This window comes from Sus scrofa, chromosome 14 (genome assembly GCF_000003025.6).
Source record: "Sus scrofa isolate TJ Tabasco breed Duroc chromosome 14, Sscrofa11.1, whole genome shotgun sequence".
In the NCBI taxonomy this organism is placed as follows: Eukaryota; Metazoa; Chordata; class Mammalia; order Artiodactyla; family Suidae; genus Sus; species Sus scrofa.
This window is the reverse complement of record NC_010456.5, coordinates 10268651-10286410: the sequence shown is the minus strand read 5'-3', so window position 1 is coordinate 10286410 and position 17760 is coordinate 10268651. Positions and strand designations below refer to the sequence as shown.

The 17760-nt window shown below is 36.8% G+C and overlaps 1 protein-coding gene across 6 annotated transcripts in view; it reads right to left on the bottom strand.

The window, feature by feature from the left end:
* The window catches only part of PPP2R2A (protein phosphatase 2 regulatory subunit Balpha), an 88354-nt gene continuing 73263 nt past the window's right edge, over positions 2670-17760 (bottom strand). For 5 of the 6 annotated variants that reach the window (XM_021072095.1, XM_013982663.2, XM_013982664.2 and 2 more), the window contains 6 exons: positions 15004-15116; positions 13977-14154; positions 11528-11692; positions 10463-10632; positions 7668-7759; positions 3293-4294 (listed from right to left, as the gene is read on the bottom strand). In XM_021072095.1, the coding sequence (XP_020927754.1) occupies positions 4015-4294; positions 7668-7759; positions 10463-10632; positions 11528-11692; positions 13977-14136 (867 nt within the window). In that variant the 5' untranslated portion in view covers positions 14137-14154; positions 15004-15116 and the 3' untranslated portion in view covers positions 3293-4014. 6 annotated transcript variants of the gene reach the window in all.

Below are 17760 nucleotides of genomic sequence, written 5' to 3'. Positions count from 1 at the left end.
GTACAGAAACAGAATTCCATTTATGCAGTCTCAAAAATGCCCCCTAAGTGCTGGCCAGGACTTAACTGATGCCCCCTAGTGGGAAAGTCCTCAAATAACTGGCTTCTGTTCACATAAACAAATCATTTTAAAAAGGCAAATACTAGCTTTCTCCCTTTATAGTCTCTATATCTCCCTTTGGAGGAAACTAAATTTTGTAGTGCCTTCCTTTCTGTATGTATTATTAACTTGAAAGCTGCAAGGTGGGTGTTCAGTTCTTACATAGAGTAGATCACAAAGTCTTAACGCCATTATATAATATAAAATGTCGAGACAAAACTCAGTTTAAACTGTCATTACACTTAAAAGATATCTTCAGCATTCGAGAACCCCAAGACTTTGTAAATTCTCTAAGCTTTTGATTAATCCTAAGGAGTTACAATGTCTTGGCCTTATATGCATAATTACGAGATGAGCAGAGTCAGTTTTCAAGGCATTTTGGAGGGATGTGTCAAAAAGCCTCTTTAACACACACACACACACCTTTAGTTATTAACCATCCCGCAAGATATCTAAAATAGTGCTGCTCTCAAATATTACAGTAAATTGACTTGACTTTTGATTACCTAGCATAAACCTAGCTCTTATTTCTTTTCCGAGGTAGAGGAGCAGGGCTTGGCTTTGTTCTTTCAAAACTGCTCATTACTGTTTCCACTTGAATTTCTACGTAGTAGAGAAAAGACGAAGCTGTGTTCTCTGCCAAGGCTGTAACTTAAATTTCACCAAACCTTTTCTCTTTTAGGGCCGCACCAGCGGAATACGGAAGTTCCTGGGTCAGGGGTTAGTTGAATCAGGGCTGCAGCTGCTGGCCTATATATACCACGGCCACAGCCAAAGCAACTCCAGATGCAAGCTGCACCTGTGACCTACACAGCAGCTTGCAGCAATGCCGGATCCTTAACCTGCTAAGCCACAAGGGGAACTCCTAAATTTCACTAAAAACAGTTAGCAATAATTGTTTGGCTTTCACAAATGACTTTCCAAGAGTAAACACAACACTTGCCTAAACATTGTTACAAACTTAATAAAAACCTCAGTTTTATTTCTAGTTTTCTTTAGAAGTATTTGTGACCAGAATAATTCTCACATTTAAAGAAAAAAAAGATTGTGTGAATGCATTTTTTTGTACTTCAAAAGCCCAAGGGCTTTGAAGAAAGCTTACTATCCAGTAGGTATGTAAACATTTATAGAAATACAGAGATTTATATATAACTATTGCCCAGCCACTAAATAAAAATCAAAAGAAATTAATAGAAATTTTTCCTACCATATTTTTTTTAAAGGTTAAGATAGGGGGATAGAATATGTGTATTGATGGTGTCAAGAGAATAGAATACAGGAGTTCCTGTCATGGCTCAGAGGAAATGAATCTGACTAGTATCCATGAGGATGCAGGTTTGATCCCTGGCCTCACAGTGAGTGGGGGATCCATTGTTACCGTGAGCTGTGGTGTATGTCACAGACACGGCTCAGATCCCGCATTGCTATGGCTGTGGTGTAGGCCAGCAGCTACAGTTCTGATTCAGCCCCTAGCCTGGGAACCTCCATATGCCGTGGGTGTGGCCCTAAAAAGACAAAAAAAAAAAAAAAAAAAAAAAAAAGGGGGAGAGAGAGAGAGAGAGAGAATAGGAGAATACAAGCAACTTGACAAGACTAAGTTTATTCTAAGTATAATTTTTATTAATAAAAAATTAACCATGACCATATGAGTGGCTGGGCTTATAGTCTGCTACACCAAAGAAATTAAAAATTGATACTTGAGAATATTGTTACAATAATTTATAATAGCATTCCTTTATAGAGGCATTTTAATTTAAGCAATGTTTCTCTTAAATATATATAAAACTAATCCTTAGTGTCACGATGAGAATCATATCTACTGCTAAATGAAAGAATTTCCAAGAGCTGTTTTATGGTGTTATCTCAAGACCTATACCCAAACTTTAGGGAAGCAATCTCCCCAAAAGATCTTCTGGAAAACTGCCTGATCAGAGACAGTTTCAGTGTCTGCTTGTGGCAGGGGAATAGCCCACTTCCAGGTCAAGCATGAAGAATAAATAACACAAATTATGAATGCACCCAAGATCCCCAAATAAATTAGTAAAAGTGCCATGATTTTCAGAATTATCACATATAATCAATGTGTTTAAATACAAATTCAAATTTGTTAAGTCCAAAAGATACAGTAATTTTATTACATAAAATTTCCTCTGTGTGCTAAAAAATGTTAACTTACAAGACATAGTGTAAGTGTAGAGGGAATTGCTGTGGAATTGTCTAATCATGTTTCATTGGTGAGAATGGAACAGTAAGGTTGTGGGACAAATAAGAAGCACTCGGAGTCCTCGAAAATTCAAGGTTATGTATTACTGCTCGACCAAAACATACTACCTACCATTCTCTAATAATATAAATGCTTGCTCCTTTATCTTTTAAAAATAAAGTCCATTTTTTTTTCTCCATTAAAGCTTCTGCAAGACTGACACAAAGGTCCATTCTTCCTATTAAAAATAGGGGTACTCTTCATCTTTGGATAAGGTATCACCATTTAGGGAAAATGTAGTCTTATACATATTACTAAATTTTTATTTGAGGCAGCTGTTGGAGTCTATTAAGCACTTTTGGAACACTGTACCTTTAAAGTTTGTCTTTAATATTGATAGCTTTGGAAAACCAAAAATAGAAGAAAAACATGTATGTCAAAGTACATTTCATTCAGATTTGATAGCAGTAAAATACAAAAAAAAAATTAGTGCAGTGTCAATTTTATCTATGTAAAATCATTTGAGGATAGTTTTATGTTATAGTTTATGACTGAACAACAAAAAAAGCTTTAACTTGTTAAAAGTTTAAGTCTGACTTTGTATTTAGTAAGGCAAAATGAAATTAAACACTGTAAAAAGTCTTTAAAAATGAAGTTCTACAAATTTGGTTCCCATTTACAACAATTTCATTAACAGATAATGAATTAAGTGTAGATACAATGTATCCAATACCCTTATAACTACAGTAAAAAAAAAAAAAACCCGCTAGTAGCATTTATAGATCATGATATCCTTAGTAATACCAATATATATTCAAAACATGTTCGTACAGAACCAACACCTCTCCTTCATGTAAAAGAACACTTGTTAAAAATAATTAACAAAAACACCAATAAAACAATGGAACCTCATTTTGTTTCAGTGCGCCCAAAAGTATGACACAAAATATTGGCTTAAAGAGGTAGATTAAAAAGAAAAAGAAAACCAGATTCTCCATTCTTTGTCACTTTTATTCAGTAGTAGTTTTTTTTTTTTTCCTTATTTTCAGTGCCAGACACGGCAAGGAGTGATTACAGCCAACTGTTATTAAAACATTTGTTCGCATCATATACCCCCTTTACCACTGACCCCAAACTGACTCATTTTGTGTGCTTTCGTTCTTTCCTTTTTAATATACCACCACCAAGACTGGGTGGAGGGGCAAGGGTAAGAGAGATGAAGGGGAAGAGTCCAGGAGGCCAGAAGAGGAGGAATGCTACAAGCCACAGTAAGAATGAGCTGTATTTAATTTAAAAAAGGGGGAGGGGTGTACCCCACAAATGATACAGTAATGAGGATACACAATTAAATCCCATAAGCATGTCTGAAGGCTTTCACTGTGTTTGACGTCATCACAATGGAAGGCATAAAAAGTGGAGTAAATCAATGTTGATACAGTCCAATCTAGTCCATTAGGCAAGATGGTGCAAGAAGTCATTAAATTAAAAGTGCCCTACCCTTACCTAAATGGCTAGCAGACATGGAGAATACCACAGGGAGGAATCCACAGAGCCTTCTCCATGTAGCTATTAAAAATGTGTTGTCGAATGGCACATTGTCAAACACTGGAAAAGGGGCGCCACAATGGACCTCTCTCTTTTTTAAGTACGAATGCTAGATTCAACTATCTCAACTAAGCAGGAAGTGGGCTCTTCTGCTAGGAATGCCAACCCTAATTCACTTTGTCTTGAAATATATACAGATTGTTTGTAGTAGCTACAGCAATGATATTTTCCTTGGGGTGCCAGGCTGTATGAAGTATTTTCTTGTTGAAGTCTAGGCTGTCAACACTTATTTCATCTTTCTTTCGCTTGCCACTTGCACACACTTTGCGTGGCTTCAGAACCGTGCGAGGTTTATTGTTTTCCCGTGATGCTTCTAGGGTTATGTCTCGCTTTGTGTTCCTGTCAAACATTCTGAAGAAATTATTGTAAGATCCAGTCATGACAACACTGTAAAAGTAGACAGAGCAATCAGTCAAATAATGAACATTAATTTTCACTAACATTATTTAGTGCTGAAACTTTGCCCAGTATCCACAGAAACAGCTACTGGGACCAATCATTGGAATAAACTAGGAATATGGTATTAGTTAACCTGATTTTCAGTGACTACCAAAATTACCCATCAAAGTTGAAAGCATTCTCAAGTAAAGCTTAGTACTTAGTAGTACTGAATTATCTGAGTTGAATATTTTTTGCAGCTACAGTCTATGTGCTCAACCAGACTAGTTGGCTTCTTGAAGTGCTTTAAAAAAAAAAAAAAAAAAAACGGTGTACAGCTATTCATAAGAAACCAATGCTCTATTTTATTTATTTATTTTTTTTTTGTCTTTCTGCTATTTCTTTGGGCCGCTCCCGCGGCATATGGAGGTTCCCAGGCTAGGGGTCCAATTGGAGCTGTAGCCACCGGCCTACGCCAGAGCCACAGCAACGCGGGATCCGAGCCGCGTCTGCAACCTACACCACAGCTCACGGCAACGCCGGATCGTCAACCCACTGAGCAAGGGCAGGGTCCGAACCCGCAACCTCATGGTTCCTAGTCGGATTCGTTAACCACCGCGCCACGACGGGAACTCCTATTTTATGATTTACATTATAAGCTATTTATGTTCCCAGGACATTACGGTTCAGATAACATCTTATGTATATTGCGTATGCTTATAAGAAATGTACTTCTGAGAATATGAAGTAACATATAGTTTTTATTAACTGAAAATCATTTAAGGTAATCATTTAATCATTTAACTAAACGATTTAAAATGTATTTTATTAGTATCAGTTTAAAAAGGTACCAAATTCTTACCCTGCCTAAGACACTTGGGTCAATTCTACTTGTCATCCATCACTGCTCAACATTTGCTAAGTATCTCAATAAGCAAAAACCTCACAAGTTTGGAACCATTTAATAATTTGGGAGGGGTCTGGTACTACTATTACTTCCCATATTCTTCCCACATGGCTTAAATTAATACTGTGAATAAGATGATAGGATACTAGGAACTATTTAAAATGATGCTTGAACACGTCTCTGAATATTTACAAATATTATATATCATACAGGTCATATGTTAAATACAATTATCATCTATTCATTAATATCAATTCTCCCAAAGGACACTCCACAACATTTTAATCAAACTCAAGTTGGAGCATATACCTGAAAGTAATAAAACTATTTCTTTTAAATTAATTTACATAATTTTGACTGGCATCTCAGTATTTGAATTTGTGAAGTCTAATGGATTAGGATAATTGTCCATGGCAATTTTAAAAGGTATTGTTAGCCAGTAATTCTGTTGTGTTCTTGCCAAAAATGTATACCCTGAATCTAAACATGAGGGAATATTAGACAACACTCAAATTAAGAATTGTATAAAATAAATGGTGCATGTTTCTTCCAAAATATCAAGGTCACAAAAGACAAGGAAAATAATGAAATGAAACATATGCTTTTTGACTAGATACTGGATCAGATTTTTTTTCCTCTGCTAAAAATGCCATGATTGAGAGACTGGTAAATCAACATTGAGTTTTTCTGCTTTAGACGCCTGCACTGTCATTATGAAGGAGAGCACCTTTTGAAAACGTTTTTTCATATAATGGAAGTAAACAATTCTTCTTGCTAAGGGACTATATAACACGATGGCTGGATAGCACAAGAGAGCAGCTCTAGCAGTGCGTCACACCTCACTCCTCCTTTAGTGCCGTCTTCCCTCTCCTGTTCCCTTCTCCATGCCTCAGGTTGAGCAGTGGCGTTCAAAGATGAAGCTTGCTTATTCCCACTCAAGATTTACTGTGGCCAGCCTATTACAGGGCCTCATGTTATAATCAGATTAAAATAATTTTAAAATTCAGATAGCAGATAAACGATCCAGGCTTTGTTGTCTTCTGTAACACCATGAAACCTCAATCATATCAAGCTTCAGTGATGAAACTTCAGAGCTGAATAAAGTACTCTAGTGAGTACCTTGAAGGCAAGTTTAATAATTCCACAAATTTTATTTTTTACTATTTTCTGTTGTACTGGAACATAGTAAATGGTAAGTAAATACTGACAACTAAAAATGGCCAGATTAAGACTTACTTCATCTTTCAAAATAATGGTACACATTTTGATGACACAGTGAAAAGGGATCACACTATGGCAAAACTGGATTATAAAGAGCCTAAGACTTCCTGCTGTGGCTCAGCAGAAATGAACCTGACATGTATCCATGAGGATGCAGGTTTGATCCCCTGGCCCTGCTCAGTGGGTTAAGGATCCAGCACTGCTGTGAGCTGTGGTGTAGGTTGCAGACATAGTTCGGATCTGGCCTTGCTGTGGTGTAGGCTGGCAGCTGCAGCTCCAACAACCCCTAGCCTGGGAACTTCCACAGGCCACAACTGCAGCCCTGGAAAGCCAAAAAAAAAAAAAAAGTATAATAATTATCTCTTTTCTCCTACGAAGTATTACTATAGTAGCTGGAAAAACTGGTGTGTGTATAACACTCCAAATGAAATATCTATTGCCTAGATATTTCTAAAAACAATAGCAAAGTAATAACCAAAGTAAAAAAATTCATCATTTTTACCATTGCCATGACAAAAAATGTGACTGATCTGGTTCATAAAAAGGAAAAGTTTTTTTTTCCCCTTCTTTTTTGGCCATGCCCACAGCAAACAGTTGTCCCTGGGCCAGATATCAAATCCAAACCTCAGCTGTGACCTACGCCACAGCTGTGGCAATGCTGGATCCTTAACTCACTGCGCCATGGCAGGAACTCTTATTAAATATTTTTTATCATCATTTATGATAATCTAGAATTTTTTTGATATACTTTACATTTGATAGTGAAACAAATGTTTTAATTTTTATCAGCCAATAGTGCTGTATGATTACCAATTTCAAGGAACCCTAAGGAAAATGAAGTTGGGATATGTAATTTAGGTCAAAATATATGCTGGCCAAATTTTTTGTTTTGTCTTTTTGCCATTTCTTGGGCTACTTCTGAGGCATATGGAGGTTCCCGGGCTATGGGTCGAATTGGAGCTGTAGCCACCGGCCTACGCCAGAGCCACAGCAACGCGGGATCCGAGCAGCGTCTGCAACCTACACCACACCTCACAGCAATGCTGGATCCTCAACCCACTGGGCAAGGTCAGGGATCAAACCTACAACCTCATGGTTCCTAGTCGGATTCGTTAACCACTGAGCCACAACGGGAAGTCCTTGCCAAATTTTTAATGTGGCAGCCATACTAGAAGAGCTGAAATAGTAAATTTCTTTCCTCTAATAAAATTCACATTTTAACAAGAGGCTTGGTTCAAATTAGAATCAGTTTACCTGTCAGATCCATTCCAACAACATTCAAATTTGTCAAATATGCAGTCATTTTCATACAGTGAACAAAGTTTACTTCTGAGGTATTCATGCACCTGGGGAACAAACAAAAACGTAAGTATATTACATATATATTTAGTTTTCACCTTAAGTTGTGCTGCTCCTGAATTTGGAAAATGATCTACTAAGTCTGTATTTTCTGTAAAGGTATATATATACATAGATATATATACATACTTTAAAATCTCATTAAAACTCAATTCTCTGAGAAACAATAAAGGCATTTTATCCTTTTACAAACATCTGAGGCTTATTCCATGAACACTTTCATATTGTACAAGAGAGAAAAATGACTAAATTCTTTCTTTCTTTTTTTTTTTTGTCTGTTTGCCATTTCTTGGGCTGCTCCCGCGGCATATGGAGATTCCCAGGCTAGGGGTCTAATCGGAGCTGTGGCCACCAGTCTATGCCAGAGCCACAGCAATGCAGGATCCAGGCCTCGTCTGCGGCCTACACCACAGCTCACAGCAACGCCAGATCGTTAACCCACTGAGCAAGGGCAGGGATCGAACCCGCAACCTCATGGTTCCTAGTCGGATTCGTTAACCACTGTGCCACGACGGGAACTCCAAAAATGACTTTCTAGCCATGGCACATGTACTCTTTACAAGCTTGACTAAAATATTTAAGATAGAAAACATTTTACAATGGCACAGATAAGAGACTAATTAAAGATTATAGGAATATTTAAATTTGCTAACACTTGTTGACTAAAAAACATGCAATACTGTGACTTTACTTCCTTTTTAACTACCACTTTGGAGATATAAATAACTGAAGTGACAACACATGACCATGCCCTATTTGGTGATAACTACAGGGTTATACCCTAGGCATGCATCATGGAAATAGTTGATATACTTGGTATTATTTATACAGTATCTAAAGCTAATGAAAATGTAGCTCTGTTTTTTGAGGTATAATTCTATATTCGCTCACTAGTATTTCAGAAAGGGATAAACTAGAAAATAAATTTGTTATTTAATAAGTATTTTGAGAAACAATACATTCCTATTTTAATCACAAAGGTAAGTCCAAAGTATTTGTTGCAATGATAAGGGAAAAAAGGAGTCTATCTCACTCTTCTTTTTTACTTAAAGAGAACCTCTTCTAAATGCTTAGAATTCTCTATTCTTTATAAAACAACCTAAAGCCATTTTAAGTGTCCACTTCAACATTTAGTGGAATGATCCCGATCACATCTATGTGACGGTAAGTGAGAATGTGTTATCATAGAGAAACTGCAACTCATGCGGGATTAGGATCCACAGTGAGCATGTAAGGTAAAAAAGTAACAACATCAAAATCGTACTTAAACCACACACAACTCAGCTAGATGCTTATACAAATTCAACAAGAACAGGTGAATTTCCATGACACATTTGAGTACGACGTGACTCTACTCCCAATCACTACTCTAATTCAGCACAGTAGGATGACTGCAAATCAGGTGAAATTAGGTAAATCATAATAATTCAGCCGAGTTTTAGACTGCATATACAGGATTTCTCACCAAATAGTTTAAGAGTATGAAGTTAAGGTTCAGATCAATTATTCTCATTGGGAGTGGGGGGGTGATGATAGTGAGGATCAGAATCTTGGCAGTCACAATATAAAAGCATTATATCCCTTTGTTGTTATTTCAAGGTACCATTTATTTTGAAATTTCAAATACCGTTTAGGAGAATCTTAAGTGGTTTATGTTTTTCAAAGGAGTAAAAAAATGTTTGAGGAAGATTCTGATTTTACTGAGAACATACAAACATAAAGAAGGTACCCTTCCTAAATTCTGTGCTCTTAAAGGAGTGTTAAGTGTTCTCTCCGCTGTGGCTCAGGGGCTACCCAGGTTTCTGCTGGTTCCTCACTCGGTTCCTCACTCTGTTCACATCTTCATTCTCTTCTTCAGAAGGAAGGGGTAGGGATCAGTGGTAGTGGCTTGGCTGACAAGAAGAGAATTCAGAAGTGACATCCTACAGCTCTTACAGCTGTCTGCTGGTTTTGCACAAGCCTTTCTGCTTTAGCTTAAGACAACAGTTTAGCCAAAAGGAGAATGCCAGTCCACTTGACTCCGCACATCAAAGTTAAGTTCTGATTCAACTACTACCGCTGATACGCCAACTGGGACACCTCTGCTAGTCTTGGTCATTCTCTCCGATCATCTTCCCCACCCCAGAATTTAACAGAGTGCTCTTCCATCCACCTCCCCCTTTTTTTGCTTATTTTTAGGGCCACACATGTGGCATATGGAAATTCCCAGGCTAGGGGTTGAATCAGAGCTGCAGATGCTGGCCTATACCACAGCAACTTGGGATCTGAGCTGTATCTGTGAACTACACTGCAGCTTCCGGCAACATCAGATCCTTAACCCAGAGCGAGGTCAAGGATCAAACCTGCATCCTCATGGATACTAGCTGGGTTCATTACACTGAGCCACAACAGGAACTCCACCATCCCCACTTTAAATGTAGAGAAAGCAGGGGGAAAAAAGCTGTCACTATTGAACCAAACTGGTGGCTTTACACTTTAACTGCAAAAATGAATAGACAACCCAACCTCTGAAAGTATAAATAAGGTTAACATAAGGAGAAGCAGCATACTCCTGGATCCCTGAAGGAAAAAGCCTCAAGACGAATACACACTGTACCAGGATTAACATAGAGCGCAAAATCCTTCTCTATAAATATTTGAAAGTAAATAAATGGGTTACATACTCTTTGAAAGGAAAAAATTGCAAATACCTGATATGTTTCCACAGGCCTGTTTTCCATATTTAAGTCCCAAATTTTGACTGACAAATAGTCTCTAGTCATCATATACCGACCACTATGGCTGAATTTTACATCAGAAATTGAAGAGATGATTTCAGAAAAAAAAGACCTGTTACTGGGATCTTCAGGTTCTTCAAACACTGAAAACAAGCAAAAAAAGGGGGGGGGGCACACAACTTGTAAATATTCTGGCTTGAACAAAAAGATTTGCTCAAAAAAAAAAAAAAAACCATTCTAAAAATGACAGGTTAATAAAGAATTGAAAAACACCTCTCTGGCTCTAAGAACATAACCTTCCTGAAAGTTTAATGAGAATGACTTAATACTGAAGTTGAAGATGCCAAAATATGCGTGTGGCACCTCGCAGACATGCAGCTAATTAGACAGAACCAGACTCACTCAGGATGTCTGACTTCAGTGCACTAGGTCTGAAGTTCTGCTTACACCTCACACACACTGCCTGTACCGTCACCATGAGACACACCATTCACCAGTCCAACTCATACCTGCATTTTAATTTTCAGTGCCCAGGTAAAATTACTTTGGTAACAGGCATATACCAATCTTCATGAGTTTTAAAAATAGTCAACAACATGAAGATAAGAATAACACAACCCCTTAATTTTTTAACTTGGTACTTTTCAAACTTGTCTTTTAAAGCCAAAGAAACCTCTTCTCAGAAGAAATCTTCCTAGAAAGCTCAAAACAGAAAGAAAGGAGGGGAAGGACAAAAAGAAAGGAGGCAGGAAAGAAAAGAATTGCTCTACTTGAATACAGTATTGGAGAACCCAACCCAAGTCTCCAAAGCGTAGCATTCCATTAAAAATAATATCCATTGAGACTCAAAAGATATGCCCCTGAGATAGCCTTCTACATTTTGCCAGCAGAATAACTATGATGCCCCTCATGTGGAGTCAGGCAGCTTATCAAAGGGTATAGAAGGTTTAAGACTTGTAAACCTATGTAAATGTAGTTACCACTTTCAAATACAAGCAGAAAATGTTATCATTTGAAAGTAAGGTGCAATAAACTTACACTTAGAATGCCTATCACAGAGGGCAGATGCTCTCATGTCACATAACCGAATAGTTCCTTTACTGCTGCTGTATACAAATGTGTTACAGCTGTTTGGATGGAATTCTGCTGCTGTAATCACCTCTGTCAGCTCTTCCATATTGGCAGGCTTGATATCCACAATATCTTGACAGCATTTTATTAAGGAATTTCCACTTGAAAAAAGGTCAAGTATACCTTTATATTACTCAAATCTAAGATTCATTCATAGACCTAAGCATAAATATTAATTCTAAGTTGCATACTACTCCTTATATGAACAGAAATCCTAGAGGGATCAAAACTTTTAATGCTTGAAAAATAACCTTGGAGAAAAACATGGGCAAACTTTAAATCATCTTAGAATGTAGACGTCTTTTTTTCTGCATATGATACAAATTCCAGAAGCCATAAAGAAGAGACTGATAAGCTATCTTCCTGAATATTAAGAACTTAGTGTACTTTCCAAAAGAGATGGGGACAAAAGGTGGAAACTGCACACAGTGGAGCTGATTTACTTAATATAAAAAAGGTGCTTAAAAACCAAAAAACTCCAGTAAGAATATATGCAAATCCAAAGAAAAATTTGGAAAACAAGAAGAAACACAAATGGTTGATAATTATGAAAAAAATGCTTAAGTTTACTCAGGCAGCAAGAGAACTTTTCACTAACTAGACTGCTAAAGATACAGGAAAACACTCTTTTGATACACTACAGGCCAACTCTGTTTCATTGTGCTTTGCTTTCACTGAGCTTCACAGATCCACTTTTTTTACAAATGGAAGGTTTGCAGCAACCTTGCATTAAGCAAGTCTACTGGTGCCATTTTCCCAACAGAATTTGCTCATTTTATGTCTTTGTATCACTACTGGTAATTGTCACAATATTTCAACTTTTCATTATTATATTTGTTACGGTGATCTGTGATTAGTGATCTCTGATGTTACTACTGTAATTGTTTTGGAGTGCCATGAAATTGCACCCATAAGATGGCAAATTTAATAAATTGTTGAAAGGACAAACAGGGGCTTAGAACAGTATATAAACTTAATTGATAAAAGCAGCATCAGGGTCCGAGAGTACTGACTCCAGTTTTTAAGGAAGTTCTACTAAGGATACAATGCTGTCAAACAGCACTGCAGACTACAGAGAAATCATTCATGAAAGGAGTCGTCAATTGAGGTGGCAAACCTCATTGTTATCTTATTTCGAAGAAATTGCCACAGCTACCCTAACTTTCAACAACCACCACCGTGATCATTCAGTAGCCCTCAACATCAAAGCAAGCCTCTCCAAAGATTACGACGCACTGAATGTTCAGATAATGGTTAACATTTTTTAGCGTTTTAAAAATATTTTAAAAGGTAGTATATATACATTAGTTTTTCTTTTTAGACAATGTTACTGCACACTTTAATATTCTACAGTAGAGTACTAACTTTTATATATACTGAGAAACCAAACAATTCATGTGACTTGCTTTATTACGGTATTTACTTTATTGTGGTGGTCTGGAACTGAACCTGTAATATTTCCAAGGTATGCGTGTATGGGTAGAGTATGAATTATAATAAAGTGTTAATTTTTTTAAATGGTCCTATTTGGAAAGACATAACATAATATTAATAACTAACACTCATCAACAACTTACTTAAAAGCAAACATGTATATACACACTTCTATATTTATATAATGTATGTAGCATATGCAGATGTACACACACACGCATATATACACACACATATCACACACTTGTAGAGGCACAGCAAAATTTCAGGAAGTTAACATAAACAATGAAAATGGGGTTTGAAGAAGTATTTATACATTTGTTCATCACGACTCTTCGTGAATTTCTTTTCCCAATCTTAATGAGTATTTTTATAAATAGTATTTTAAAAAATAAATCTCCATGTGATTGTTTTTGTTACAAAAAACTCAACTATTTGAAAAAAATGTCTTGGAGTTCCCATTGTAGCTCAGAGGTAATGAATCTGACTAGTACCCATGAGCACGTGGGTTTGATCCCTGGCCTCGCTCAATGGGTTAATGACCCAGCATTGCCATGAGCTATGGCTGGGATTTGGTGTTGCTATGACCGGCAGCTGTGGCTATGATTCAACCCCTAGCCTAGGAACTTCCATATTCTGCAAGTTTGGCCCTAAAAAGAAAAAAAAGGGAAAAAAAGTCTATTTTCATAGATACATTAGATGAATTTCTAAAAATTCCAATTTATAAATTACTAAATTATGCCTTTCATTGAATAACTTCCCCCAGTGTTTAATCACTTATACATAAAGAAAAGTAGTACAAAAAAAGGAGCCACTATAAAAAGAAGGAATCAAAATACACTAAGGAGAGATGAAAATAAATCCATCATGGGCACAATATGCCTTCTTTACCAAACACCAAAAAGAGAAACCAAATGGATACTAAAACTCCTGTCTGTAATTTCCAGATGCCAAAGATTAATCCGCAAATCATCTGCAGATAAATATGTTTCATAATCACTATTAATAGAAATTGAGTTGATGTGATATGTATGAGCATTGGCAAATATTCTTCGAGGACTGGCCTCAACCATTAGATCCATGGGCCTAAAGACCGGCACCTGTCAATAAGACACATGAAAAACAATGATTAAAAAATGTTCATTGTTTACAAGAGAACTGAAGGTTCAGAACATTTCATTACTCTAGTTTTTGAGGGAACATAAAAAGGTACATTACACAAATTTTGTTTTATAAAGTAAATAATGTTGATCCTTTATTCAAAGTGTTGAAATGGGAAGAAAAAAACAAAAAAATTTGGAGAGTTTACCTTCTTTTACAGATAGCAAGCAATACTATCAGAATTTGCAGTTTTTCCTAGTTTCAATCTTTTGCTTGAAAGACCTGCAAAGCTAATAAATGTTTATGATTTAAATTTAAGTGGCTAAAAGGAAATTAGCCCAAAGCGTCTAATTCTTGGTATTTTTAAACTGCAACTAGAAGATTTACTCCATTTCTACTTTTTTGATCTCCAAAGAAAGTTAATCTTGAAACCTAACCTTTTAATAGCTGACATTCAAACCATGACAGCCAAAAAGAGTGTGGCATAGTATAAGACACAGTCTTGGACTGAGTCCTGGTTCAGCCCCTGAGACGTAGGTCAGGGTCTATTTAAAATAGAGTTTTTGGAGTTCCTGCCATGGTGCACTGGGTAAAGAATCTGACTGCAGTGTAAGTCACAGGTGCATCTCAGATTCAATCCCTGGCCCGGGTACTTCCATATATCCCAGGTGTGGCCATTAAAAAAAAAATAAAAAAATAAGTTTTTAAATGTTCTATCTGGTTACAGAATCCTGGGAAGGGGCAAATTTTAAAATTATTCCTATTCATGTTCTGCTGAGGATCTCAAATACGTATGAGTATAGAACATGGAGCATCATAATTAGAATCATTTTTTCTTATGTACTTACACGTAGTGTAGTGACTGTAGTAGGATCTCTATACCTTCCATCTTCCTCTTTCAAATTATATCCTTCTGGTCTTTTGTCCCTTTCACTGATTTTCCATAATTTTATTGTTTTATCTGGGGAGGAAACAAAGAAGATTCTCAAAAAAAGAAAAAATAAAAATGAGAGTAAAACTGATAGAAGAAAAACATTTTACAATATATTTAAACATACTGTTTCCTATTTGATCCCAAAGGATCCCAAGGATAAAATCCCTGATCTGACTTAATAAAAAACAAATTTCCTATTAAAGGTGAATAAAAAATACCTACAGAAATATAGTGCAGAAATTGCAAATTTATGTTAATGGCACTCATAAAATTCCATTTGATATTAAAATCAAGTCACAGCCAAGTCCTTATCCCTCAAAAATAAAGCTAGAGGGGAAAAAGATTTTATATGTATGAGTTCACACACACACATATATATATAATGCTTAAGTTTAATTTTTACGCAAACAACAAAGTCAGTTAAGATAACCTAACTACTACTTAGAATAAAAATGATAAGGAATAGCTATCTCCCTTGGTCCCACACTTCTTTGCAGATGCTATCAAAGACCCCACAAATTTAAATTTCTTCACAGGCTTGGATGGCTCTGTTTAAAATCTTTCTTTTCCTCTGTTGCATTAGGGACTCAATTCAAATACGTAACAGTGCCTGAAAAGCATCTACTGATTAAAAGCATACATCTCCAAGTCCTTCCAGACAAAATTTCTAGCTATGAAGAATATATAAAATAATACTTTTAAAAATAGCTTTAATTCTGAAATAAGTTTAGAATTACAGAAAAGTGGCAAGGAGCATTGAGAGTTTCCATATATTTCTTCGCCCAGTTTTTTCTAATGTCAGCATCTTATGCCAACTACACTACATTTGTTAAAACTAAGAAATTAATAGTCTACATTACCGTTAAACTCCAGACCTTACCAGATTTCACCAGGTTTTCCACTAACACCGCTTTTCTGTTCCAAGATCCAAACAACACTGTATTTAGCTATCAAGTTTCCTTAGTCTCTCTGATGTTAACAATTTCTTAAACTTTCTGTATTTTTCATTATCCTGACAGTTCTAAGAAGCAGTGGTGACAGGTATTGGGCAAAACGTCCCTCAACCGACCACATCTGCTGTTTCCTCATGATCAGACTGGGATCACCAGTTTTCAGGAAGACTACCAGAGGTAGAATGGAGGTATACATAGTATCAACATGACTTTTACACTGATGATATTAGATTTGCTCACTGATTAAGGAAGTAACTGCCAGGTTTCTCCACTACACAGTTACTATTTTCTCCCCTTGCTGTACTCTAGTCTTTGGAAGTGAGTCAGTAAGTCTAGACCACCCTTAAAAGGACAATTAAGTTACAGTCCCTGAAGGGAGGAGTATCCACCCATATATTATTTGGATTTTTCCTTTGTAAGAAGCATACTTCCTTCTTATTTATTTAATCAACCATATATATCACTACAGACTCACATTTGTTTAATACTTTGTGTTTAAATCCTCTAATTGCACTCATTTATCAAAGTATCACATCTTAATGGCCCTTCTAAGCAAATGGGTATAACACAGTTTGAAAACAGTACATAAAGGCACCCTGAGGGACTCACACAGAGAGGGAACAGGGAGTCCTCCAGCCCGGCCACCTCGCTCTGCCTGGTGGAGACAAGCATACCAAGCTGCACTGCTGACGTCCTTTGCAGAGATGAAGTGTATAGAGAAAAACTGCTCATTTTATTAACTTGTAATCTAGTATTCCACCTGAACCCTATGTGATCTTTCTTAGAGTTATGCTGCAGTTGTTTTGTGTTTTCTATATGCTATTTAGTTTATATATATATTTGTATAATTTAGGTAAAGAATGATACATTTTAAAATATTTAACTTGTCCCCAAAATCTATACTATAAATGAGTCAAGCCTAAATTCTACATTTTGGGAGAAATTATCTCAAGACAATAGGATGGGACCCCTCCCCCCCAATTATCTTATGGCCTGTTCAAAGTCTCCTCCTTATTAAAGATCCAGGGAGTTCCTGTCATGGCGCAGTGGTTAACGAAATCTGACTAGGATCCATGAGGTTGCGGGTTCGGTCCCTGGCCTCGCTCAGTGGGTTAATGATCCGGCGTTGCCGTGAGCTGTGGTGTAGGCCACAGATGTGGCTCGGATCCTGCAATGCTATGGCTCTGGCATAGGCTGGCAGCAAGAGCTCTAATTCGACCCCCAACCTGGGAACCTTCATATGCCACGGCTATGGCCCTAAAAGGACAAAAGACAAAAAAAAAAAAAAAGATCCAGATTAAGAAATCATTCTAGGAGTTCCCATCATGGCGCAGTGGTTAACAAATCTGACTAGGATCCATGAGGTTGCGGGTTCGGTCCCTGCCCTTGCTCAGTGGGTTAATGATCCGGCGTTGCCGTGAGCTGTGGTGTAGGTCACAGACACGGCTCGGATCCCACGTTGCTGTGGCTCTGGCGTAGGCTGATGGCTACGGCTCCGATTAGACCCCTAGCCTGGGAATCTCCATATGCTATGGAAGCGGCCCAAGAAACAGCAAAAAAGACAAAACAAAAAAGAAATCATTCTATACTTGTCAAATATTTCAAATCTGAAGTAATCACCCTTTAGTTCCTAATAGTGTCATAGGAAGAAAATTCTTTAAAAAAAAAAATTGAATAAGTAGTTTTTTATAATAAACTTCAAAACAATTTTAAAGTGA